The 27,168-nt window shown below is 41.6% G+C and overlaps 2 protein-coding genes across 4 annotated transcripts in view; one reads left to right on the top strand and one right to left on the bottom strand.

Moving 5' to 3' along the window:
* Positions 1-498: 498 nt before the first annotated feature.
* GCM1 (glial cells missing transcription factor 1) lies at positions 499-7,893 on the top strand. 3 transcript variants are annotated; one of them, XM_063389370.1, is made up of 5 exons: positions 499-701; positions 2,172-2,424; positions 3,367-3,479; positions 4,470-4,598; positions 7,066-7,893. In XM_063389370.1, the coding sequence occupies exons 1-5, from the start codon at positions 600-602 to the stop codon at positions 7,663-7,665; spliced, it is 1,197 nt and encodes a 398-aa protein (XP_063245440.1). In that variant the 5' UTR covers positions 499-599; the 3' UTR covers positions 7,666-7,893. The 3 variants fall into 3 exon arrangements, with proteins under 3 accessions (XP_063245440.1, XP_063245439.1, XP_063245437.1); XM_063389367.1 differs by lacking the exon at positions 499-701 and adding an exon at positions 1,560-1,719; XM_063389369.1 differs by lacking the exons at positions 499-701; positions 4,470-4,598 and adding an exon at positions 1,553-1,719.
* Positions 7,894-21,921: 14,028 nt separating this feature from the next.
* Positions 21,922-27,168, bottom strand: part of FBXO9 (F-box protein 9) — an 18,206-nt gene continuing 12,959 nt past the window's right edge. The window contains exons 8-13 of the mRNA XM_063389366.1: positions 26,583-26,701; positions 26,219-26,309; positions 25,131-25,226; positions 24,348-24,441; positions 23,489-23,643; positions 21,922-22,470 (exon numbers count right to left, since the gene is read on the bottom strand). Of these exons, the coding sequence (XP_063245436.1) occupies positions 22,362-22,470; positions 23,489-23,643; positions 24,348-24,441; positions 25,131-25,226; positions 26,219-26,309; positions 26,583-26,701 (664 nt within the window). The 3' untranslated portion in view covers positions 21,922-22,361. The remainder of the gene's footprint in view (positions 22,471-23,488; positions 23,644-24,347; positions 24,442-25,130; positions 25,227-26,218; positions 26,310-26,582; positions 26,702-27,168) is intronic.

Genomic DNA, 27,168 nt, shown 5'->3' with positions numbered 1-27,168 from the left:
CTCAACCTCCTTTTCTATAATTCCCTGGTGCAACTGGTAAGCTCTCAGAGATACCAGCAATATTGGAAATGGCTGAGCACCATTTCTTCTGAAGTGATGGAGCAGACCCCTCTTTTGCTCATCTTTGTTACACACAGAACGAGAAATATCTAATAGGTAAGCAGCAACTCAAAGGTCCCTCAACAGCTGCTGAGTTGTTCAATCAGTTTGGCTCTGGGAATACAGAGCCAGAGTTGGATCAGATATACAAAGAGCCTGTGAGCAGAGTTACTTGGCTATAAACTTGGCACGAGAGGAGATTGAGCAAAGCAAATCAGATGCCACAAGCACGATTTGCTCGCTGCTAATGATGTCTCTGTAACATCATAGGCTATCTCTAAGCTATATTTTCCACTGCCTTGCTGGCTTGCAAAACTTTTAATGGAACAAGTTTTTCTGGCAGAAGAACACTGATTTTTATCTTTAATGAGCAGCCTCTCTATCATTTAGCTTCAGGGAACAGCTTCCTGGTTGTAAACTGCTTGAGACTGCTGACAGCCAGGCAACTTCAAAAGCAGCCAGGAGCGACTTCCTTGCTAACTTTGGGAAGGAATTCCAAAATGCTGAAAGGTGCACATGATTTTGTTATGGAGCAGGAGGACTCTGCTTCCCAACATGGAGAAATGATGAGTTGGGATATCAATGATATCAAACTTCCCCAGGTATGTGTCTGTGTCTTAGAAATTTATTTAGTTCTGACAAGTCATCTCCACCACTAATCTTCAATGCTTTCTCAGTCATCTCTGACTCATTGCCTTCATTCTCTTTGTCACCTTGAGGTACAGAGGAGTGTTTTGCTAGAAAATGTTGAGAAAATATTGACATTTCCATGTATTTCTCCTTAAGTGTATTATTGAAAGAGCTGTTGATGCATGAAAAATAGCAATGCTGCAGAAGCTATGTTTTCACTGGTGGATTAGGTGCAGAGAAAGCAGAGGGGAAAAAAGGTGCCTCTTGCTGTGGGCACTTAATTAGAGCTGTCCAGGACTTGCTTTTTGTCCTGGGTAGTGCTTTTTGAGAAGGGGGCACAGCACCCACAAGTGCCTTGCAACTGTGGGTGTTCAGTCTCACTGCAGATTAGGCTCCAGCTCCAGAACTGTCTTCCCACATGGAGGCAAGTCTTTTCAGGAGCACTTAAGGAAACCTTGCTTCATGTTTGCAGAGGTTTGCTGAGAGGCACAATAGTGATCTTCCCCTCTCTCTGTCCTTTTCTAGTTCTCTTAGCTGAAAGTTTCAACCTTGTTCTCCACTGAAGGCACACCCTGCACACCAATGTCACCTCTCTGTCCCTCAGCTCTGCATGTTTCTGCCAGATTCCTCCTGCTGCACTCCTTCAGCATCCAGCTCTGCCTTTCATCTCACAGCCCTGCCTTCTTACTGGATGCCAGCATCCACCCTACTGTGACAGTGCTGTTTGCCCAAAGTCTCCATGTTCCAGGATGTCCCCTTCCCTGCCCTTCAGCCCAAGGTCACTTTCACCTGCATTTCAGTCTGGAGGCTTCACTGACACCCTGCCCTACACTATCCAGTGGCTACCAGGGGAGCATGGGAGTTTTTCTCTTCTTGTTTTATGTTTTTACTGCTGTCATGGGTCTCAGTCCTGGGATTAGCAATTTAAAGGACATTTCTACTAAGCTTTTGTATCCCTTACTACATCTTTTCCCTCAAAATCATCATCAGGTATGGTAGATGCTTTACAGCTTACTGCATTTTACTGTATTGACTGTACCCACTGACGTACACTGATATGATATGTATTTGGGTCTTTGGGGTTTTTTTTTCACAGTTTTATTTTTATTGCTCCTTACTCTATTGTCCTTGAGGCTTGGTGTTTGTTCAGGTGTTTGTTCTTATTCTTTTTGGTTGGTTGGTTGGTTGGTTGGTTGGTTGGTTGGTTGGTTGGTTGGTTGGTTGGTTGGTTGGTTGGGTGAATGAGAAAAGCTCCTGGCCAGGCCTTCCTGATGCCATGGGCCTGTGGGGAGCCACAGAGATCTGTGTTTTTCCTGCCTTATCTTCACTGCTAGAGTCACCTAGGCTAGAGGAAAGCCAGCAGAGATCCAACTCTGCTCAGCTCCTGGACAAGTTCTTCTCTTCCCCAGCCTAACATGTGGCTTGCTTTGCTCTTTCCACAGCATGTGAGCCAGACAGACTGGTTTCAAGAATGGCCAGATTCCTATGTAAAACATATCTATAGCTCAGAGGATAAAAATGCTCAGAGGCACCACAGCAGCTGGGCAATGAGAAACACCAACAACCACAACTCTCGCATCTTAAAAAAGTCCTGCCTCGGGGTGGTGGTTTGTGGTAACGACTGCTCTACCTCGGATGGGAGGAAGATCTACCTAAGACCAGCCATATGTGATAAAGCCAGACAAAAACAACAGCGTGAGTATGAACACGGCAGTTCATTGCATGGCAGTTCATAAGTGAACACAACATAGCAGAAATCAAAGTACAGGACACCCTTTGGACTACCCACCCTTCCTCTGCCATTCCTTATATTCCAATGCAACTCTTGATTTGGAACAATGCATTTTACACTTCTTACTGTTGAGATGTAGTCATCTGCTTGTTTATTTTCTGGGTTTTTTCCTAACCATTTTTTAATCTCTATTTCTGCTGGTTAGGGATTGGTTCCCAGCCTTCCCAGCCATGAGTGAGGGTCCTGAGAAAGCTGTGCAGTGCAGGCAGCTCCCTGCCCTGCTGCTCTTGCGCACCCAAGCATTGGCTTCATTATTGCACTGGCCCAACAGCAACTCAGGAGGCAACTCCTGCAGGAAAGAAGTTGCTCACAAACTGTGATGACTGGAAAACAGGCCCCACAGTCACATCACTGGAGCAAGACAGTGTAAATAGAGAACATGAGCTGCACACACATTTTTAACAAGACCATTCCAAACAATTGTGATTGCTCAGTGGAGCTAGCACATACTGATTTCTGGATCTGATGCACATTTAGCTAAAGAAAGGTACTGCTCAGGTGCTCACTGAGGCCAAAACAATGTTCTCTGGAAATACATATGACATTCCAAACACTGACAAGAGAAAAACTAAAACTAAAACCATGATAATAAATGACAAAATTTTTATAACATTGCAATAGAAATAATTTCTGAAAGTCATATTTAATAATGGACAGAATAAAGGCAATGATTTGTTTGTTTATATTGATTTTTGCTTATGTTTGGAAGTTTTTTGCAGTTTCTCTCAGTGTAATTTCTGAGCACCAAACCAGTAGTAGAATCTGCCACCAATGAACCATTGGATCACATGGGATTCATCTAACTGGAGTTGTATAGAAACTGTTTCCCTCTATGCTTGCTCCAGGGAAATGCTGCCCAAACTGCAATGGTCCACTGCGACTCCTTTCCTGCCGAGGCCATGGTGGTTACCCAGTTACCAACTTCTGGAGGCATGAAGGCCAGTTCATATTTTTCCAGGTTGGTATAAAATTAACTAACATTATGCATGTTAATTTTAAAGACTGGTATTTTATGTTTTATTTAGCAATATTTTTTTTTGTTCCAACAAATAGGGGTTATTGAATATGACATGGTCAAATGACTGTAAGGAGAAAAAATTTTCACAAGGTCCCGAGCAACCTGATCTAACTCTGAAGTTAGTCCTGCCTGAGCAGGAGGTTGAGCTAGAGGGCCCTTCCAGGGCTTCCTAAATTAGCCTATGCTACTATGATTTTACAGCACAGTGTATGTTTTCTTTAGGCTTCTGTGAAGACTTGATGATTTTGAAGTGTTTTGCCTCAGGTACATAGGAATCAACAAATCCTCAGAAGTCCAAAATGCCATGTTATCTCTTCTCCTTCTCCAAGGCACTACACATAATCATGAGGCAATCTTGGAACAGGAAATGGTTGTACCCAAGGGACTGTCTATGGAAAATGCCATCTGTGTATTATATGTAACTTATATCTGGAACACAGTGTTTGCAAGTGTTTAAATAGTGGGCACTATTTCTGGAAGCTGTAGTCCTATTTGAGTGACATAAATACTTTCCTGCTTTCCACTCTTTCACTTATGTGCAGGCTAAATAAAATTAATTCTCTGTGGAAGCTAATGGAAATTAATGTTCAGATAAACATGTCTAAATTGTGAGAAGAATTAAAGTGACTGCAGGGACAGTGTAGCCAAGCTGCAGAAGACCTCTTAGATTCAGCTGGGGCTCTACTGGGGAGACTGTCTTCTGCAAATAAATGTGGTGCACTGATTTCATGATTTCAAAGGGTTTCTACCCCATTCCACTTCATCTGGGATATGTTTATTATTTGATCTCACAGTAACTAAATCCTATTAAATACAAAGCATTAAATTAGGCCATAATGTGTGATTTTGGCCTGTGATGTAAATTCTGCTCCCTTAAGGTTATTAACAAGATTGCTTCTACCTTTAATATACCACAATTACTTTCTAAAGTCCAAAGGAGCTCATGACCACCCACGTCCAGAAACAAAACTGGAAGCAGAAGCAAGAAGATCAATCCAAAAAGCAAAGACAGCTTTTTCTCCACCTTCTCTAAGACTAAAAAGAGTCCAGGAGATTGAGGTAACTCTTGCTATTGGTCAATGAAATTTTGGTCAAGTGCTCTGTGGTTCAAGGCATAGTGGGGGCTATCTGGGCTGTGGGTGTGGGTGGGAGCAGGCTTTACATCTCCTCATTCTGCATGCCCATGGTCAGCCCAAGAAGGACCAGGGCTGTCCTGAGCATCCTGCTCTCCTTAGTGCTGCCATCCACTGCCAGCACCCCCTCTCCAGAGCAGATTTGCACCTGGTGGCAGCAGGAGATTACGTCTACACTGGTAAACAAAGCAGGGCTGCAGGGCAGGCTAAGCTTCATCACCATTCATGTGGAACTTCCTGTACATGAGTTTCTGCCCATTGCCTCTTGTCCTATTTCTTGGCACTACCAAGAAAAGTGAAGGCATCCTCCACCTCTGCTTGCTCCCCTTGAGTTTCAGCAAGATTAAGAAGGGGAAGGTGCATAACCTGGACCTGGTTTGCCTGGTTTGAAGGCAGAAGAGTGCTTTGAAGGAATTTCTGAAGCACTGGTGTTAAAACATCAGCTCTTATGGGTGTGGAAACGCTTGTGAAAGCATCTCCAGAGATCCTTGGGATTGCTGCATGCCTGATGGAGGGAATCCCAGTGACCTTCCTTGCAAAGGCTGTGTTACCCTCAATTGTCATCACTGTATTCACATGCAGTTTGTCTTTTGATGTATTAGAGGTGGTGCATTCCCCCAGCCTGGTGTTAGGGATAGTGATCCATGCTCTTTCAGCCACAGACAGAAGGGACAATTGCTCTGGGTGGGGACAGATTTCTCAAGTGGATGACATGCAGAAGCAAGGGGATTTGGGAACCCAAGACGCAGATAAAATGTGCACACGGGAAGTTAAACCCATTTGAATAGAATGTGAATTTAGAAGCTGCAGCTATTTCTACTGGAAATACTCAGGAGGACACTAAAAACCAGAACCTCTTGACACAAGTGCCTGGGAACAAAAGAATGTCTAACAAATACAGCAACAATGTTTTTCCTATCACTGGTTTAGTTCTGTCCCCATGAACACTGAAATAGTTTCCACCTAGGAAATACTACTGAGCCACGTGGTTTTCTTTCTTTTATAACTGAGCCTACTGGTCAGCCTATTTGCTTAGGTCAAGTTTCCTGTAGACTTGCCTTCATCTTTCCACTTCTAAAACATCTTCCTGAGGCTTACACTTTCAATTGTGTGGGAGTAGAAACAGACTAAAGATGTCACAAATGTCCAATAGTAGAGCCTGCTCTTTGGCTGTTCTGACTGTACAGTCAGACTTAGACCATTTATCTTCATTGGCTTTCCAGTTCATGGCTCTCCAGCAGGTTTTCCTTGGGGATAACCCATCATATTTGTACTTTGCCAAACTGGCTATGATATAACTAACTCAGGAGTCTGATTTGACACACAGAACCTGTGTTGCTCAATCTGCAAAAATATATTTCAAAAAGATTCAGTTTTAATGTGTTCAATGTGCAAAATGTATTCTGAAGAGATTCAGCTTTAATGTGCTCACAAGAGATCAGGGAGGAGATCTTTAGAAAAAGGTACGAGCCCAAAATAGAGCAAGTTATATATAGGATGGTCTCTCTATGGCATCTATGGCACATCTGTAGCTGAAGGTGGGCTGGGTCCTACACCAGATTGTTGGAATTTTTTGTCATGGTGAGTGGAGAACAACTGAAAGGAGTTTTGCTGCTCCAGCAGTCCACAAAATCACTATCATTAAATGGATGAAAAAGCAGAATTATAAAGAAGAGAGAACTGCAAGCACTCATCAGAAATGAATGTTCTGAAAGGAATTAAAGTTTGTATAATTATAATCCAATAATTGGGGCAATTAAAGAAGTTGTGAAATATCCAGAACAGAAGACCCAGAAGAATAATTCTTGTGTGCTAATCCTTACCTGAATGAAATTTCTGTTTGTGAGATTAAAAAAACATAAAGATAGGAAAATTTATTAGTTAGAAATAGACTCTAGAAAAGCTGAAGAAGAATATTTTTGTAGTGGAAAGATCACTTCAAAACAATCAGTATAAAAAATCATACTTAGCTTTTCCAATCTCCACAGGAAAAAAAAAATCTGTGGTGTCAAATGTATTAGCACAATTTCATTTTTAGGTCCTTCTCCAGTATATGCTGGCAGTGGACCCTAAGGGCTGTGAATGCAAGGTTGAATTAACTCTTTCAGTGTAAAACAGGCTTTGGGCAAAACGCGCTGAAACAAACCCAGAGCCAAGAGCTGGGAGCCTTGTTTAGTTTGTCCCTACAGCCCATGGGATAGCAATGGGGGAGGCTCTGCTGTGCCATCTGCTTTGTTACCTGTGTTCACAGAACCACAGAGCGGTCAAGGTTGGAGGAGACGTCTAAGGTCATCAAATCCAACCATCGTGTTAGTTGAGTGCCTTTGTAAGCAGCTCACAGAGAGGTGCTACACTACATCTTGTTTTACTAACCCATGCCTTGCTTTCCCAAGTCTCTGACAGGTGCAATGCCGACACAGGAGCTTTTGCTTCTTTCCAGCCTGGATGCTCACATGCCACCTGCGGATTTCAGAGGAAATTTAATCAAAAGCTCCCACGAGCCAATGCTGAGCAGCTGCTCTGGGCAGCTTCCACACCCAAGGACAGCCGGGGAGGATGGGCCCTTCAGGGAGAGACCAGCCTGGAGCCGCAGCCTGTCCCTCAGGAGGGCCCCCAGAGCCGAGAGGCTGTGCAGTGTCCCTGCCGTGCCGTGCCCGGCCCCTTCTCCCCAGCAGTGCACCCACCTTAGCCCCCCGCACACCCTGCCCGTGACAAAGGGTGGCCGTGAGCCCTTCGGGTCTGACGCGGGCCCTTCGGGAGATGGATCCTACGGGGAGAAATCCCCGCTGGCCTTCGGCGGCGGCTGCCTCTCCCTGCCGCCCTGCCCCGCGCCTCAGGCGGGGCCCAGCCCCGCGGCGAGTGCGGCTCAGCCCCACCGACAGCTCTCGCTGCCTCCGAGGGGAAGCCAAGGAGACACAGGCGGGGGAGGGCACCGAGTCTGTCTCAACTGCTGCAACGACGACATGTTTTTTAACCTGTACCCATTACGGTGACTGGATTCAAACATCCCTGCTCGCCCTCCTCTGGCAGTGGCTCCCATTCTCCACCCCTGTGGCAGCACAGACATGAAAGTGCTACCACAACAGGTCTCACTTTAGCTGCTCTTGCAGGCCCCAGAAGGGGCTTTCGTACCTAAAGGCTTGTCTTTGTTCCTTTTTATTTAACAGTCTTCTTTCCGCCCACTGTTTCGTGGATCTAATAAAAGCTATCAGCTCCTCTTACAGACTGCTTCACTGCCCTTCTGGTTTGGTAGCATTTCAACGCTCCTCGATCCACGGCTTGTTCAAGCCTGTGGGACTGTTGGAAGGTGTAGATGGATGAGCTCAAGGACCACAGCTGTCATGTGCAACCTTCTGCGCTCTTCCAGCTCCTTCAGGCAGTCCCTCTCCAGACCTAAGTCCCTACACTGCACCAGCCTTGCACACGTCTCGTATAGAGCTGGATGCAGGACTTCACATGGCATGTCATGAGAATGGAGTAGATTCCTTTCTTTCATTGCAGACTGTAAAGAGCCCTTCAGCATCCATTCCATACATCACTCCTGTTGCTGACCACTACCATAAGCTGTATTACAGCAGGACCCATCAGTTCTCTGCATCTGTTTAAAAAATTAGGGCACCAAATAGGAATTTTCTTGCCTGAACTTAGTGGGTCAGACACCTTTGGCAAAGATTCCTTTACCTTTTCCCATAACAGACATCTGCACGATTTTGCTGCATGACTGGCCTCTGCTGCTCTCTGTGCTGGGTTTCAGGGGCCACCAACCTGCCCTGCAGAGGCAGGCACTGACACACACCCCTGCTGCCACATCTACAAGGGAGAGCTGAGGGATGTCATCTACGATGTATGGAGCCACATTTCAAGACTGGTTCCTTTAACCACCAAAGAGAGAAATATACCTTTCATTGGGATGAGTCTGGGAGGAAAGCGTTACAAAACAAATGGTGATAAAACCTTCATAGTACCTCAGAATGGGACGTATCACATGTTCATCAAATAGGTTCATTCTTAGCTTATTTATTTTTTTCCCCTAGTTTTATCTTTTTGGATTCTCCCTTTATTTATTTATTTGTTTGTTTTTTTAAGTCTTTGGAACATATTAGTTGCTAGGGAAACTACTCTCCTGGTGATGGGTGTAGTTCCGAGATATTTACAAGACCAGAATGAACTGTATTTATAGAGTGTTTCAAAATGTGTATTGGAATTTGTGAAACTGGATGCACAGTGATTTGTTTTAAGTGGAAAAAAACCTAAATGTAGATCACAAAATAACAGTGTACTATTGTACATGAAGGTCAACTCACCAATTTTTTTTTTTAGTCTGAGAGTTACTCCCACGCTAATTCCAAACTTGGCATGTTTTATGATTTTTCAGATCATTAACTCAAAGTAGGAAACGTTGATCAACATTTGTAACAACATCTAAGACAGAAAAAGAGAAAATAACAGGAGCCCTGAACACTTGTGCTCCAGGAGGCGAGCTGCAGGATTAGGGACAGGCAAGGCCCCTGGGGCTGGTGTCCCATAGCTGGGATTCCTCAAACCAGCCACACAGGTGAGAGATTGCATAGGGCACGGCCCCTGCCAAGGCCATCCGGCTCTGTCTCATCTTGTCTGTCCTCTGAATTCCTTGCCTCTCCACTGCAATGCTGCCAGCATCACCTCTCAGCAGTGGTGCCATTCAGATGTGTGGCTGGGAGGCTCCTTGGTAATTGTTTCCACACCAAAGTTCTATCAGTTCCCCTCACACTCACCAACCACTTCCTCTATTTTTAGAAACTTCCTGCAAAAAGGATTTGATAACCAATCCTGTTCCATGGCTTCTCTGTTCCAATTCCAGCTGTTAGCATTTTTTCACTAATCTGATTTTCTTTCCTGCAAATCAACAATTTCTTCAAGTCTTTTAAGATGGGTAGCATCCAGTTACTGTTTCACAGGCTTCCTAAAGGTGCATTACAACTAAAGCTCCCTAAAAGATAATTACTACCAACCTTTCTTCCTGCCTGAGAAGGAAGAGCCTTTTTGTTGGTTTGCCTTTGAGTCTGAATCAAAGATTTCAAAGGTTTCCAAAATGAAACCTACTCCTGTGATCTCAGCTCCCCTCAGTAGCTCCCTGCCATAGAAGAGCCATGCCTTCTTACAGCTTCCATGCTTGTATTCCTGCACAAGCAGGACTGTCCTGCAGTTTGGGGGGACCCCCAGCCCCTGTTCATGCAGTGTTCATCATGCCCAGCCTGTTCACAACAGAAACACATTGCAGGCTCAAGGAGGACAGGTTATTCATTTTTTAAAAGGAGGAAACTAAACTTTTATGATTTTTCTAAGGTTAAACACAGAAAGCCTTTCCAAATTTATAACCTGCCAGGGTCATTTTGACCTTTCCAAGCTCTTGAAGCAACTTCTGTGCTGGCAGCAACTCCCTCCACTTAAGGTACATTCAGCATGTTGGGTCTATATAGCACCAAATTTATCTCTGTTTGGCTTGAAATACAAAGATATCAGTCCCATATTTGACCTTCACAAAAGTTAGTTTTTCAATGTGTTTGGGATATGGGAAAAGAAGCATATATGTATCATTGCTTTAAGCCTCTTTTAACCAGCTCTAAGGTACTGTGCCCAGCTGGGCTGTGATAAGAATAGTAGATTCATAGAATGGTTTGTGTTGGAAGGGACTTTAAAGATTATTTAGCTCCAAACCCCACTGCCATGGGCCAGGACACCTTGACTAGAGCAGGTTACTTAGAGCCCCACTCAGGCCCCCTCTAGGTACTGGAAGGTGCTATAATGTCATCCCAGATCTTCCTCTTCCCCAGGCTGAATAGCCCCAACTCTGTGAGCCTGTCTTCATAGAAAAGGGGTTCCAGCCCTGTGATCAGCTTAGTGGCCTCCTATGGACTCATTCCGACAGGTCCATCTTTCTTGTGTTGGGAGCCCCAGACCTGGATGCAGTACTCCACTCTGGGTGGAGTCTCACCAGAGGGAGAATCAGAGGTGAAAGAACACTGGATGCATGATCCTCTGATCTTATATTTAAGAAAATATAATGAAGGCTCAGGTTATTAAGATTAGCTTCATGAAGAAACACCAATTGATCTGTGAGGCTCCATCCATAGGTAAGCCTGCAACCTTGTTCTCTTCTGCAGAAAATGGTTTTCTGCAAGGCCCAGTGCAGCAAAGCATTAGGATGCTAGCAGAGATGCAAGGAGGGCAGAATGTGGATGATTACTCAGGCAAAATGGTTTGTTCTGGCTTATTGCTGTTTCTGACAGCTGTAGCTACTGCCAAAACAAACACAAATCCCCATACATGGCATAGATGATCTACACTACATTCCCAAGGTCTGAAAGCTCTGAAAGCACTGCCCTCAGTATCTAAGGGCTAATTCTTTGGGAGCAATCTCTGTGCCTGCTCTGAAACTTGTATTTTTATATATAAGGGATCTTTTGAGGCCATCAGAGCACTATAATGTTCCTCAGAATCCTACATTAGCCAGGATGTATTTTACAGAAACATAACTTTTATATTTGGAGGATTTTGGCTCATGCAGCATTTAAAGGTGAAATAGACATATAATAATAAAGAACTACCTAAATCATACAAGGTAGCAACTGCATTTATCCTGAGAACATCAAATTGAGAAAGGGTAATGTTTTTGTATCAGTCACACCAAAGGGGAAATGAGAAAGCAGAACAAGGACTTGACCCACATCTCTCCAGCCCTGTGAACATACACTTCTGGCCTTGCTCTCCCCGGGACTCTGCCTTTGCATGTGAAAAGAATTGCAGATCAGACCGAGCAAAGGGAGATTTTCCTTTTCAATCCCTTGTACAAAGCTCCTGCCCCTGGGGAGACTGGCAAGGGTATGGACTATTTTCTACAATATGGTCCTAAATGCATTCTCTATATTTTTAAATGAAACAAGGTTGTCAAACTTCTGGTGGTAGAAAAGACTCCAGCTGAGGAAGCTTTAGGGGATACACCTCAATTCATTGTAGAGAGCTTTTCTTTCCTTGTGGTCTTTGGGATGTTTAGCAATCTGAGTGTCCTGGCAATTTTGCTCTGCTTTCTCTGAGGGTAATAACTTGTAGCATTTTAATAATTATGGTCAAGGAGTCAGTGTTTTACTTCCTTGCGAGTAATATGTAGAAGTGACCCCTGTGGTGGACCTCAGCAGGGATATGGCCAGGAAAAGTCACTGTACTGAATCAGGGTCAGTCAGCACAGGTTGCATGAGTCAGGTTCAACTGCTTCAGTGTTTAGATGTGCAATTCCAATTGCTATTCATGCTCTGCTTTGATTACTGATTGCATCTATTTTACTCTGGCAGCAACAGACTTCCTTAATTTTTGTTTTTAAATTATCTAAGTCATTTTCCCATCCTCCTCTGCCTCTCCTGGATCCCCATGCTGTGTAAATCCTCTTCCTCCCTCAGCTGCTGCAGTCCCTAGGCACTAAGGGGTTTTTGTGTTTTACAAGGTGACCTTCCCCAGCATTATGCATCTCCTGAAGCAAGGAGAACTCACCATCAACACAGGGGAAAAAGGTTAGGGAACACTTCAACAAACCCAACATAAGTAAGTCCATGGGCCCTGATGGGATGCACCCATGAGCACAGAGGAAGCTGGCAGATGTTATTGTGAGGTCACTCTCAAAAATCATTGAAAAGTCATGGTGAATGGGAGAGTTTGAAGACTGGAAGACAGCAATGCAACTTTTGTCTTCAAGGAGAACAAGAAGGAGGATCTGGGAAACTATACCCCCCAGCTACACCTTGAAGTGTGCAAAGGTAATGAAAAAAAAATCCTCTTCATGACTCTTTGCAAACACAGGCAAGACTAAAAAGTGTTTAAAACCAAAAGATTAAGGCCAGTCAGCATGGATTTAGGAAAGGGAAATTGTGTTTAACCAACCTCAGAGCAGTCTACTGTGAGAGGACAGGCTTGGTGGATGAGGAGATAGCAGTGGATATTTTTTATCTTGTCATTACCCTGCCTTTCAGCACAGCCTTCCGAAACATCTTCAGACACAAGCTGATGAAGTATGGGATTGTTAAGTGGACAGTGAGGTGGACTGAAACCTCTGCTGTTCTGTGATTCTGTTAACACTTTGGATCAGCCATAGCTCTTCTCATACCAGAGAGCTGCAGTCTCCAGATGTTTCTGTGCAGTGTAGCATATCTGGAAGGTCATCTGAAATGTGGCATATGGAAGACACCCTGGGGCAGCAGGACACAGCCTTTGGGGCCCTGAAGACAGCAGCATCAGCAATGTGATTGCCACAAGCATGCTTTGCACTCCTTGTTGGATTATTTGATTTCTGTGACCAATGTGAGATGATCTCCTGTACAGCACAGATAATCTCTTAGGGGACAAGGCAAGCAAGGAAGGTCTTTGGCCAGCTTTTCACTCAGAGCTCATTTCTGCTGTTTCCAGTTAGTAAGTGAGGAAGCAGAGCTGTCTTGGAGGGTGTGTCTCAGATGAGTGTTTTTCATTTCTCGAGATCAGTTGTGTCAAGATTTAAACTTTACATCTTTTGGCAATTGTATAATCAGTGATGTGGCTTAAGTATTCTGTTTCCAAGGATTGCCCAATCTGTTTGTTCGTCTGAGGACAGACAGTCATAAATAATACAAACCACAGCACAAGAGTGTCCTCTTTGCTCAGTGCTTTCTGGTGGGAACTGTTAAGCAAAGGTCAAAGCCACATGGCAACTGGCATCCAGCTCCTTTTTGCTTCTAGAGGAGATAGCAATTTCCTGTGGCAGGATCAGGTCCTTCACTCCTAAACCTGCAGCAGAATGCTCCTGCCAGGACATGGCATGGACCAGTTGGTGGGGCCTTCTGCCCCAAACACCAGGTGAGGACTGGAGGCACAAGGACATGCTGCTGACCTCCTGCCTGCAGCCTCTCCCCTGGCACCTGCGGGTGGCAAGGTGAGGTGGTGGCAGCACCTACAGCAATGAGTAATGACTGCCACAAGAACAGCTGTGACCAACCTAATGTCTGTGGATACTGTAGACATTAAGTGTCATGTCTGTTTGCCAAACATCCAGACTTTCTCTGCTCTGTACAGCAAGGACAGGAGGTAACAGCCCTTATCTTCAGAGCAGAACTTCAGTTCAGAAGTGTCTGTGGGCAGAGCAGAGAGGGGACAGGGCCCTCCAAGCTGACAGCAAAAGCAGCAGTACATTTAGGGCAGAGAAGGGCTAGTTCATGTTCACTGCCTATAGAATTCCCTGATTCCCCACAGAGAGGAGTGGGATTCCCTGCCTGAGAGGCTGGAGACGGTAGGACAAGGTGGTACACATGACATGACTAGAGACTCACTGACTCCTGCACTTAGAGGAAAATCTAGGGGCAGGAGGAAAAACAGGAGAAAAAATAATTAATATCTGGTCTTGGGATGGATGAATACAGGATGAACAAACAGATCTTGGCCAAAGTGAGTTAAAATAAAAAGTAAATGGATGGTGTCTTGCCAGTTTACTCCACTGAAGTCAATGATACATATTGATCTTTGTATGCACAGGAGAAAACTTTAGGTGACACTGTAATCCTGCCCCGACCTTCCTGCACTTTAATGCATTTTATCTCCCCACCAAGAAGGACAGAACTTTCCAGAAGCTCGAAATACCTGCCAAGGGCCACTCCTGGACAAATGAAACCCAAAACCTGTTCCTCTTTGCACAGATGAGTTGGTGCTCTGTGCTCCAAGGCAGGCAGCCAGTGGAAAGCCTCAGCCAGCAGAGCAGGTATGGCAGCTCCCTGCTGCTGGGGGATTCGTGGCAGAGTGCAGGATCACCAGCACAGACCACCACACCACCGGCACTACGGAGAGTGACAGATCAAAGCAGTGAAACACACAAAGCTCACCTGAGGAGCATCACCCAGCAGGTTACTGGGCTGCTGGTAACCTGCTTTCCTCTCTTCCTCTTGTTCAACACACAATGCCCCAGTGGGAGTGGGCAGAGAGAAATTTTTCCCTCCAGTTCAAGCAAGGTATGTTCTGGGGGTTTATTGTTTTATAGCTCAATAGTTAATAATAGTTGTGTAGCTAATTTAACAGAGATTCTGGTGTTACTTGACTTGCTCTAACTTAACTGAAGCACTTAGACGGAGTACTTCATTGCAATAATACTAAAATTCTTGTCCTGCACCAGCCTCCTCCTGTGAACTTCCAGAAAATGCTCCTTCAAAGATACTGAATTATTTACAGCTTAGCCCTGCTCCCTCCCAGTGCCTTGGGGAACCTTTCCTTGGGGACCAGAGGAGTTTGCCTTACTTGTTAAATTCCCTGTTAACATTCACGGTTAATGCCTTTATTACTGACAAATGCCAGGAAGAAAGGTTCATCTTCAGCCAGAGGAAACTAATCCCATAACCATGATTTGCACGAGGAGACCACTCCCAAGCCTGTGTGTGTCCCTCCTGCAGCATGGCAGCGAGGCCGGGAGCCGCAGCGCCGGCTCGCAGCCCTGGCAGCAGGAGCAGAGTGCTGCTCCACCACATGCAGCAGCTGGGCTGGGGTGGCCTTGGCAGCCTGCTGAGCTTGCAGGCTCTCCACACAGCACATCTTGCCTGACTCCATGAAAAAGGTCTGGTTTGCTCTTTCCTGTAAAACGAATGCTTTCTCAGAAGGTCCTTTCTAGGTGCCCACCAAGGAAGTGCTTCAGTATTTTTAAAAAGTTCATCTCTTGAAAGCCCTATTCTTGTAAGAGAAGAAAACCTCATTATTCAGCAAGAAGCCTGAAGTTTTTCTAAATAGATCTTTTTAACCTTGTCAGTGGGCTTTTCTTGGCCACCCACACCCCCTCAAAAAACACATAGCTACTCTTCTCCAAGCCGGATCGCTCCTTTGTACGGGAAACCTGGTGTCATGAATTACAGACAGCCTCCTCCCTCCCTCCCTCCTGTCATTGCACAGAGTGGATTTATGGTTTTCTATACTTAGTCTCAAAGTTTAATTCCACTTTTAAAAGCTCATGCAAAATTTTACCTACTTGATTAAAATCTTGGTCTTACATGGCAGAAATTGTGAAGCTGGACTTGGCTTCCTGTCCCAAGCTCTCTCTTGTGAATTCCTTGGGTTCTAGTAATTGAACTGTATTGAAGTATTATAATTTGTGATGATATAAATCAACTTGAAAATAGATGTTGTACAGCAGGCTTTCTTCCCATGGAGATACCAGAAATGTGTCCCTTTTTCCTATTGCCTACTTTCATCACCAGAACTTGGTGCAACTAAATCTGTCAAATTCATTTCAAAATTGGTCAGCAAGTTCAAAAGCTTTTGGTGCAATCTGTCAGGCATGACAAGATGACTGCTTAACATTCACTTTGTTAGAGAACTGTATAAAAGGCTCTACAGAGGGATCTGGACAGGCTGAATTGATGGCTCAAGGCAAATGGTCTGAGGATCAACAAGGCCAAGTGCTGGGTCCTGCACTGGGGTCACAACAACCCCATGCAGAGCTACAAGCTGGGGGCAGAGTGGATTGTTCTGTTAAGTCTTTTGGAAAACCTTAACTTAGGCTTACTGTAAACCTGGGGTAACCTTTTCTCTGTTCAGGAGCCATAAGTTTAAACTTGTTTTAGGTTACAATTTTTCTATAGCAAACCATCTTTAAGGCCTGATGAGAAGCTGAACTGCAATTTTAGGACAAGATGATCAGGAATGCTGCTGTGCTGAAGCTCGGTGATCACCAGTTGATAACAGTGCTCCTCGTTGTTATTTTTAAAATTCCTGTGGACATTAGTTATAGCAGGCTGACAATACACTGTATGATTATGGTCTCACAAAAGACTCAAATTAGAGTCCTTCAAGAAGAAAGAAGAAAAACTTGATTCACTGTGTTGCACACACCCAGACAAATATTCATCTTATCATCAGATTACTTTTCGTGGTAGTTTTTCAGGTTCTACAGACACTGCTGGGTTTTTATGTGAAATGTTTAAAAAGGCACACTTTTTAAAGAGGGAGCAGGTTTCAAACAAAATTGCTGGCAATTGTGTTAGTTCCCCACAGTCTTCCTCCTCTATTAGCACTGGGAAATGTAGCTGACTTTAGTATCTGTAAGTTTACTTTTCTCAGAATTTACTTGTCAGATCACCATCTGTCTAGACATTGTCAATTGCTAATATGTGTACTCTAGGGAAGTGTAAGGATATTCAGTATTTTCTTTCTCAATATTTTTTTGATTAAATTTACAGGGTGAACAGATCTAACCCACTATATTCATGTTTGTCATTTAAGGCAGATGCCAAATCATCCAAAACAAATTAAAGACCTTTGTATTGATTCAAAGTACAGAACTAGTGATAAGTACTCTGAATCTCAAGGATCTTCTTGAGGGTTGTATAACAGGAACAATATTTTCCTTGGGTATCCTCTCCACCCCCCAAAAAATCAGTGAGGTGTGGGTATGCCACACCCATTGGGATAAATCAGCTAGTAAAAAATCCCTAAAGATCCCTAAAGCCCCTGATAGATATACTCTTAATGAAAACTGGTTATAACTGATTATTACTTTCATACACATTTGTCAATTTTCCTTTATATGAAGACATTTGTGCATTTTACTCTAACTAAGCCATTGAATCCTACTCCTCAGCCCTGAGGTGTCTGCTCTTCAAGTTGTCTTGAAAGCAAAAGTCAGCTCTTTGTGTGAGCACTGTTTGAGTTAGGAGGCAACAGAAAATGGGTTCAAGGGAAAAAGGAGAAAAAATATTTTGTAGAGTTTTTTCCTTGAAATATGTAACTGAGAGCTAATAAAACTAAATATCCCTACAGAATACCTTAACTAGCCATCCCAGGTTAATAAACTGAAATCTGAAGTACTAAGAAATCTGAAGACCTAAACCAAATTTCCTGTCAGCATAGATAGAAAGGAGCTGCCTGAACACTTCTTGCAGTAAGAAACCCCTACAGTATCCTCTTAAAAATATAAGAAAGAATTGCTCATTTTTGCTCCCCAAAGACAGCAGATGATGCAACATCAAACTTTGGTGGAGATACACACCTTCAGCTTATGGATTCACTTCTCTGCTCTCACAGAGGCATCTCATTCATATTCATGTTTACCAGTTTTACAGGGGTTCTGGGGAGCTATTTGTTATTCCTTATTGCAGCTGTTCTATAACAAATAGATTACTTGCACATACTGCAAGGCAGGATGTCCAAAACCCCCAAAAGCATGTCTGCTTGGCCCTGGCTGGGGCCACCAACCTTGCCCCAGCAAACTTAGACTGAACACAAATGTTCAGAGCAGGGGCAGGGACTGAAATGATGACCCCTGCTTTGGGAATGTACACTCTCCTAGTGGCATGTCTTTTCAGTACATCATGCTTTATCATATGAATTTACATGTTAGCTGCCTCAGATCCCATTTGGAAGCTATGATTCTGTGATTCAGACAATTGAAATCCCTTCTAAGAACTGGACCTTCTCTTTATTCCCATTCAGTTATGTTATTGTAAATGTCTTCCTAGTGCAGGAACATCAGGAATGTTTGCCAGACTAAATGTAATGTGTAACGATTGCTTGGTCCATTTCCTCTATTTTTCCTGGAATGTTCTCCAACTTTAAGTTGTAGGGGAAAATAAATATGCTTAGTTTATAAGTACAAAGGAAAGTTTCACACTGGGGCAAGCCACTTCAGCACAACAGCAACAGTGTGCACCAGCACCCTGGGAAACACAGGAAGCTGCATCCCAAAGCTCTTGTTTAGTACTAAGCTGCAACAACCTGCAAGGGCAGCACTATCTCAGGAATAAAATAAAATTTAAAAAGAGGAAAAAATCAAGCAGGCAAATTCCTTTAAAAAAAGAAAAAACAACTTTGCAAACTAAACCAGGCAGAACTTTTGTTTTAGCAACTTTAGCAATCTTTTACCCTCATGGAAGCAGAATTAAAAGAAATTTACTTCGTGTGTAAATTTAGTAAACATAGGGGTCATGGTGCTTCTATGTAAGGGGAAATTCATTCCTTCAGAAATAGAACGTGTGGAAAAATTGTCTAGTCATCTTGGCCTTTCACATTAGAGAAGTATTTAATTTGGCAGGATTTAATAGTCTTAGTTTCCTTACCTCTGAATCATATCCAGCTGTTTCTCATAGAGCATTCTGAGGCTAAATTAATAAACGTCTTACAAGTATCTTCAAAAGATGTCAAAAAACTTGCAGTTGCCAAGGAAGGATGCCAGTCCCAAATGATGCAGGTATGTTGTCTTCAGCAGCAGTCATGTTCCATGCTTTTTTTTCTATTCATACTCTGAACATGTGTTCCATAGAGTTGCTCTACACTGTAATGTTAACATCTGTCTGTTACTGCCTTGAGTGAGAGCAGTACAATACCAGCATGATGCACCTTTCAAATGGGCTACACTACCAGAGCTGAAAGCAGTTTTAGCTAAGAGAGAATGCCACTTTCATATATCCTCTGAAGTTCTATTCAATAACAGAGTCTTGTTCCTTTTCCCAGTCCTTTGTTTCAGTCAGTATTATATAGGATTTCTAGCTCCAACAGTTATTTTAAGGACTCAGGAACTAGACTCTGGACAGGCCAGAGGCAAGGCAAAGGTACTAACTGTTCCTTTTAAGCAAACAATTATGCAAGTCATTTTAATAAGCAAGCTGCTAGTCTTAGCATAAAGGACAAAGCTTGAATGCAGATGGAGCAACAATCAAATGGAAATCTTTGATTTATCTACAGGTGCTAGTAATACTAAAGAGCATAGGTAACAGTGATTTCTGAAATCCAAATTTCATAAATGTATAGCAGCTTTTATGTTTTTTGTATACTGGACCATAGTAAAAATGGTGACCTCAGTACTTCAGCCAGTTTAAAGACAACGAAAGTTTCCAAATACCCTGGCACACATTCCAGGGAATTCTTTTGAATTAAAAAACACCTCCCAAAAAACAGACCCTATTGTTCTCTTCCATTAAAGAATCTCATGTAAACACCATATGTTTTTTATATCCTGACCAGCTTGACTCAGACAGAGCTGGACAATGCCTACTTGCGGTCCCTTGCTCAGGGTGCTGAGGTTACACAAAAGGTTTAACTGATGCTAATCTCCAATCAGACTGAGACAAATCAGTGTAACCTCTGATCAACTCAGCGTCCTCTCTACATGAAAGTGTGCACTCTGCTGTCTTTAATTCAATGCATACAAGAGATCTACAGCTCCAAGAATGATGTTTCTGTCACCTTTTGTAGCCCCGCTTTGATTTTTATAATGAACTTGTCTCAACTCCTTCAGTAAATCCTTGGGAAAAAGGACTGTATAGATGCACACCTTATTCTTTCAGTCAAGTAAATAACACACTTAGTAAAGGACAATTTCACAGCAATAAACTAGTTATTCCAACTAATGTAATTATATGATCATTACAAGGACAATAAAACTAAATTATAAAAACATAGAGCCTCTAGTAATTAGAGTCTTGGATTACTGAAAAACACTATAAATAATGAAGGAAATGCAACTAGTCACCAATTCTTTGCTGAAACAGGTGGGATTTTGATAGCTGCACATGAACAAACAGTAATAGTACCTGCTCGTGAACCATTTCAAAACAAAACTAGCTCAACTCTTAAATTGCTTAATGCAAGCATATTCATAACACCTCAGTCTCATATACAGAAGGCTCACATAATTTTCTTGGTGAAGGAATATTTCATATAATCACAAAATAATCATTACTTGAGAATTCTGTTGAATCAACATCTCTGTTTGTAACTAGCTATGTTTTTCTTATGCCTAGGCTAATATATGGCCAAGACAAGGAAAACACAAAAAGGTCAGAAGCAACTAAGTCTTGGTATAAAGAGCTCAGAGTTAAAAGGCTCCTCTATTACATCCAACTTGCTTGCTGGACAAGGCTGTACCTAAACTAATAATCAGTATCATCACCTGACTCTTGTGGCAAAACTTTTGACACCTCTCAGCAGGCAGAATCAGACCTTTACTTTTCACCCTCAACAAAAAGTGTAGGTAATGGACAGATTTTCCTGTTTACAAACTTTGCAATATTTCAAAACATGAAGCTGCTATTTTAAGCAGATGCTTTTCCTCTGAGCAGTGAGAACACAATAGACTCCTTATTAAACATTCTATTGTATTAAGTGATAGTGAAGCTGCACTCTAAGGACACAGACCAAAGTCTTGTAGACAGACCCTTATTATAGTAGCTAGAAACATCAACTTTCAGATATACACATCCTTATTGAGAACTCATGTACCTGAAAACTTCCCTACTTTTTTCAGATAACCTGTAAGCAGTGTAATAAAAAGTCATTAAGAGGTTAATTCTACCTGTCAATCTCGCCTGGCACGTAGTTTATGCATGGCAACTCATAACTAATCACCATTAACTGTATGAAAATAAAGATTTCTTGGGAAAATAAGAAATTGCAAGGGATTGCATGTTCAAAATCATGATTTATTGATGTATTTTTTAATCATGTAGCTCCTTGCAAAGATACAGTTTATAAATTATAGAACAAGTATGGTTCTTTCCACAACTTTCACATTTTAGTCCTCAAGTCCAGGTCAGTACTTTGAAACAAGATGGTCAAAGGTAAATGATGCAAAATGGCTTAAAAAAAGACACTAAAAAGCTTCAGTTCTTCCAGGATCCAAGATACACACATAATAAGCAGCATTACAATGTCTGCACTACACCCCCAAGCGATATATGCAGGAGAAGCAGCGTACAGTACCTGCACCAGACCTCAAGGAACACTTCATGATTAGCAGTACACAGCACCTGAACATCTACAGCAGCCTCAAAATTTATCTTAGTAAAACAAATGCTCAAAAGGTTTACAGCATGTGTGGCAAGGTTAGATGGCGGGTTGCAGCACATTACAATCATGTCCGAGTGAGCCCTGCTTACCTGTTTATTCACACCAGGCCAGTGCACAAGCAGCACACACCAGCATTTCACCCCTGCACTGGGACACTCCCCCCAAACAGGGCCACATGCCTGCAAACTCATCCTACAGTACAAGGGAACAACTCACTGCCTGTATCCCTCTCCCCTCCACGCACATCCCATGGGGAAGGCAGGCTCCACTGAACTCCTACCAAGATAAAATTACACTCATCACCAACTGACACCACTGCATTGGTGGGAATGTACCTCTGCCATTACATTTTGTATTTCATGCTTGCTCGCCCCTGACTGTTTTTCCTTAAGGTTGATATCAACAAAATGCCAGATCTTAAAGGCAAACAAAATAAGTTTAATTTATAGAAAACATTTATTTGAAGTTCTTTCAAGACACACAAACAGATAACAACTCTCTCCCTTTTCACATTTAAAGTCTTCACCAGAGACCATGCACACTGTCCCATGGACAATGAGATTTTCCTATTGATTCCTTTTGAATGAATCGGTGTCTAGGCAGATGACTAGCCACATTTTAAGCAAACTGATTTAAAAATATTTTTTAAAAAAACCCAACACAATAAAACTGTTATCAAATTCTTTTAACAAATAAAAGGTGAATAAGCTTGATCTCAACAAAATCTCAGCCATTCACAATCAAATAGAACATACTGCCTTCAAAAAATTTCCCAGAATTTTAAAATGCTCCAAATATATATACAACTTTATAACTTAAGTGCTTATTAGCTACAACCTTTTACTCATGCAAAAGTTGTGAGAGGAGAAGGTGTTTCTTAGAGTGGCTTTTCTGAATATGCAGTAAAACTCTTCACTCGTGCAAAGAACAAAGGGGTGTACATTTTGTCAATGTCGAAAGTAGTTACAGCTGTCTCACCAGTCGATCTGCAAAGAGCATTGTAAAAGTTAAATTAGACACAAGTTGCTGCTTGAATCCCTCATGCAATCATGTTCCATCGTACAGTGTGTGCATCAAACTACAGCTGGAATAGTCTTTTGTAATGCCTTGTTCTGAAAGCATTTGAGAATTAGCTGAATCACACTACACAGAATACACTTCTACATTCATACCTAAGAAACCAACTCCTTTCCACTCTTATGATGAGCTCCAAGACCTGAGCAGTACAGAAACTTCACACTGAAAAGTGTCTGCAATATAAATTAGGTATGACAACATCAGCTTTTACAAAAGCAATTTTTCTATTTATAGGTTATCTATACTTCCAACCCTCAGTAGTTTATTTTCTGCATTTTATATTCCCACAGCTCAACAGCTGAACTATGTTCCTATAAAAACACTGAAAATTAAGAACACTGGAAGACAAGGCCTAAGTCCACCCTAACTGCCAAAATCAAACATCTAGAAAGCCAAATTGCCAGTAATTTGAAGTGTCGGGTGCAAGAACAGTGGTAATGGCTCCTGCCTGGTGATCAGAACAGCTGGTCATATGCCCATATTCTGCACTGCTGAATTATATAATTAGTAACATTAGAGTTGTCACATAACAACATCTTTAGTCTGCACATCCACAGAAGAAAAGATACATATCTTAATGCAGACATGCTTTCCACACCCCCTCACTAGCACCACATTCAACCTTGATTCAGTTCTGAAATCAAACACTCAGTATAAATCCTTTAAAAAGCTAAAATATTACAGTTACACTACTTAGGAAACTTCCTATTATCATTAAAACAGGTTACTAAAATCTTGGGATTTCTTTACGTGAAAGTTCATGATGGTATTTCAAATCGGGACCAGTTACTGTTTTCATGACATTTTGTTAAAGCCACCTAAGTCTCAGACTCTTTACATTTTCTGTACTTAGTACTGAACAAATGAAGGTCACCTTTAATTCTACAGTTTAGTATCCCTCTTTGCTCTTGTTCTCCAGTCACTCACCTGCAAGTGATGTGACAAGAATGATGTATCCACACAAGTTTGTTGAACCTCTGGCGCCCACTGGAGCACAGCTGCAGTCCTACATGGAAACTGTGATCTGTTTCTTGAGCAGGAACTCGGCGGAAATACCTGTATTTGTGGTAATCAACTGGTTTCTGTACAGAGAAATAAGAACTTTCATGACCTACAAAGAACACATCGTGCAACTATTTATCCTAAGTAACTGTGAGACCAGATTGGTAAAACACTCATGCTTAAACACAAGTACTACTGCTCCTTCAAAATACATAAATGTATATATTAATGATGGAAGAGGTTTTCACAGAAAACAAAAGAAGCATGCAGGACACCACCCAACTGTGCATACCCACTGTAGCACTTCTTAACTCTTCACAAGTTTCTCTTGACTAGCACTTTGGTAATTAGAACAATTTTTAAATAAGTTGATTAAATCATTCAGTGTTCAATTAACAAATGCTGCTTATCTAGTTTTACTAAATGTAAGAACATAACTGCACACAGTCAAATCTGTTGTCAGAAAATGACCTATTCATCCTTCCTTCCTGTTAGCTATGTTGATACCTAATAGCACCACAAATGGAAATTAAGTGTAAGGGGGAGAACAACTGTTTAAATTCGAACCAGATTTTTATTTGCCTCAATGAATTATTACAGATTTGGGGACAAATGTAAGAGATATCACCATGCTTATTTATGTGCATTTCATTTCTAACCGGTTTAAAAAGAAAATTAATTTTTCAATCTTTTGGTGTAAGACAAACCTTTGGCTCCCTTAAAACACTCCTTCTGAGTAAAATCTTGTTAATCTATTTCTCCTCTATTCTATTTTTCTACCTACCTCTTCCTTTTTCTTCATTATTACAGCAAATACTTTGGTTTGATTGTCTGTTTCCTGGGAAAGGCGATAATGGCCAAGCAAGATTGCATCTGTTCTGGAATATTAAAAAGGAGTATAATGTCAAGTACATAAAAATATTCTGTCTCAAAAATGTGATGTTATAATACAAGTCTGAACAATGAAACAAAGACTGACTACACAGCATAATGATATAAACAGTTTCTTATTTCCATTCAGTAAAGGCTCACTGATGGTACTAAATGGTGAAAACATTTTGGAAAGTTGCTTCTAGCTTTCCCAAAGAGGACAGTAAAGGTAAGTTAGTTGGTTCTACCTAACCTACTGCTAAATATTTACAGATTTTTGGTCAACAGCTCAAACCTGTTTTCAAGTTGCACGCGATTTTCTATGTTTTTATGTCCAAACATCAAAAAGTACTAATTTCAACACATCCCACGGAAATCTTCACTTTCCTCCAGTTAAGGAAGTGTGAGAAGGCAGTCAGCAACAAAATAGTATTTTAAAAGGATTGTTCCATCTACTTGTCTTAAAAAATTCAAATCACGTAACCCACAAAGTATCAGGACCCTAAAATGAAAGATATCTTTGCATAGAGATCAAAATTTTTTGTATTTCTTAGGAGAGAATTATAAACATCTGTAACACAAGATAAATAACATTGCTTTGCTAAGCCAGGATACAGAATCTGAGACAAAAGTAAATAGAAATTGCTACGTAAAAGCAAAATGAAAACTGTAGACCCAAATACTTTATTTCAATAACCTTGTGTTTTTAGTCCGTAAGCGAGGAACTATAGATGGAGGATCTTCAGGAGTTGTTAGCATCATAACTTGACCATCTGGAAAGAATCTCAAATACCTGCAAAACAATAATTACACAATGCAAACCTAGAAAATATATCCTTTTCCTGTTTTGTTTTCCTGTTTGTTTGCTTTCTAAATCACTGAATGTTACCCAGAAGAATTTAGAACTTAATTTGTAATAGTATTTTAAAACACATTTCTTCACACGTAACAGAAAAATAGAGATAGAAATCAAAAGAGAGTTATGAATATTGAAAGGGGAAGTTATGAAGAGTTATGAAGTTTTGTCACCTCTGTCAAAGCAAGGTGGCTTCCCTGGGATCAAAACTGACCTCAAGTTTCTCCATTTCTATCCACTGTGACCAATGTAACAAAATCTCAATTACAGTATCAGAACAGAATCAGCAATGTCATACGGACTTCTTCAGGTTCTGGAATCTGATTGCTTTTTACAGTACTCAAGTACTGTGCTAATGTTTGAGACTACAGCAATAGCCATCAGGTTCAACAGTTTATATGAACAGCTTCCAGCCTCAGAAGGGACAGCAGAATGAAACAGTAAATGGTGGGAACAGCAAGATGAACAACAGCAAAAATCAGGCTGAGGAAACAAATGGCAAGGCATTTACAGCAAGATGAGAAAGCCCAGCCTCTTGATTTTTGCAGCTGATTACACATATGCTAAATGACCAGTCTTGTATAGTCACATGTATTCTCTTTGCTGAACTGTGTCATGTGTTGTATCAGACATGTAAAGCAAAAGCCATTTAGGAAAAGAAATCTGTAGATAAGTATTAATTGCTATAAGTGTTCAAGCTTTTGCCACATGACATGGTTTAAGTGAGGATGGAACATGTTTCTAGGCTCATTTCTAATTATCATAATAAATCCTATTTCTAAAACCCATTCTCAAAAAATACACATTGCTTTACACACTGTAGCAGTCCCATTGAGTTTTACAAAATTATTATTGTCTGTGATAGCCAGGGGTGGATTTAAAGAACTTAGAGAGAAACATTTCACTCACTCATTGTACTACAGCTCTACCTGTAATATTCCACTTGGTGCCATGCTCTGTAGAAACCATCAAGAGACTGCTCTCCTTGACGTATGTATTTTGTCTTGCTGACATATACACCTAAAGAAAAAGAAGATATATGAACAAAAACTAAGAACATAAAATATTTATGATGAAAAAGGCAATAATCTAAAACTTTTGAGTTTTGTTACTTAAATACATGGAAGTTTTTATTTTCATCCCTTGCACCTTTCCCTTCTCTTTGCAGATAAGCTACAAATTGAAATGCTCAAACAAATTCAGATTAGGTCTAACAACAATGTCATAAACATCAAACCCACCTGACTGTTTCTGTCACACACAGTTAGAACCATTTCCAGAAGTACAGCTTACCATCAAACCGAACACGAGGCCTTTCCAAAAACATGTCTCTCCAAGATGCATATGGAACAAGTTTATTGCAGCTCCTGCCCCATATTTTCAAACACACTTGATGCCAGATTTCAGGATCTCTAGTGAAAACGAGAAAAAAAGCAAACCCCATAACTTCCCTACAAACCCTGTTTAGCTTTTATATATCAAAGTAACTCTCTTAGTTTGGATGCAACTAAAAGAAACTTTCATGAACAAGAATAGCTCGTAATTTAAAACCCTGGACTAATTTACTTAATCCTGGAGTGTTTGATAGCCTTTTCCTCTCCCCAGTGAAACTGAAGAACAAAGTGTCATTTTTATCCAAGTACAGAACCACAACAGTGCAGCACCCTGGCACTTCTCTGTGTGTCTATATGAGGATGACAGCATAACAGACCATATTTTGGAGACCTGGAACACTAATTTGCAAACAAGGTAGAGCAGGTAATACTTTCTGCTAGATTTTTACTACAGTAAAGTCATCTATCTCACATACCATTTAGTAGTGTATTCAAACACTGATTAGCACTGAGCAGCTTAACATGAAAATGTCCATGGGAAAGAA

The sequence above is a fragment of the Prinia subflava genome, chromosome 2, assembly GCF_021018805.1.
Source record: "Prinia subflava isolate CZ2003 ecotype Zambia chromosome 2, Cam_Psub_1.2, whole genome shotgun sequence".
Classification (NCBI taxonomy): Eukaryota; Metazoa; Chordata; class Aves; order Passeriformes; family Cisticolidae; genus Prinia; species Prinia subflava.
This window is presented reverse-complemented; position numbering and strand designations above follow the sequence as displayed.

Bases quoted from the DNA above. Each gene is read 5' to 3' on its own strand.
- GCM1 (XM_063389367.1), top strand. From the start codon at position 1,585: ATGGGAGTTTTTCTCTTCTTGTTTTATGTTTTTACTGCTGTCATGGGT. The intron at 2,425-3,366 runs GTGAGTATGAAC...TGCTTGCTCCAG, and splicing joins AGCCAGACAAAAACAACAGC to GGAAATGCTGCCCAAACTGC. The intron at 3,480-4,469 runs GTTGGTATAAAA...TACTTTCTAAAG, and splicing joins GCCAGTTCATATTTTTCCAG to TCCAAAGGAGCTCATGACCA.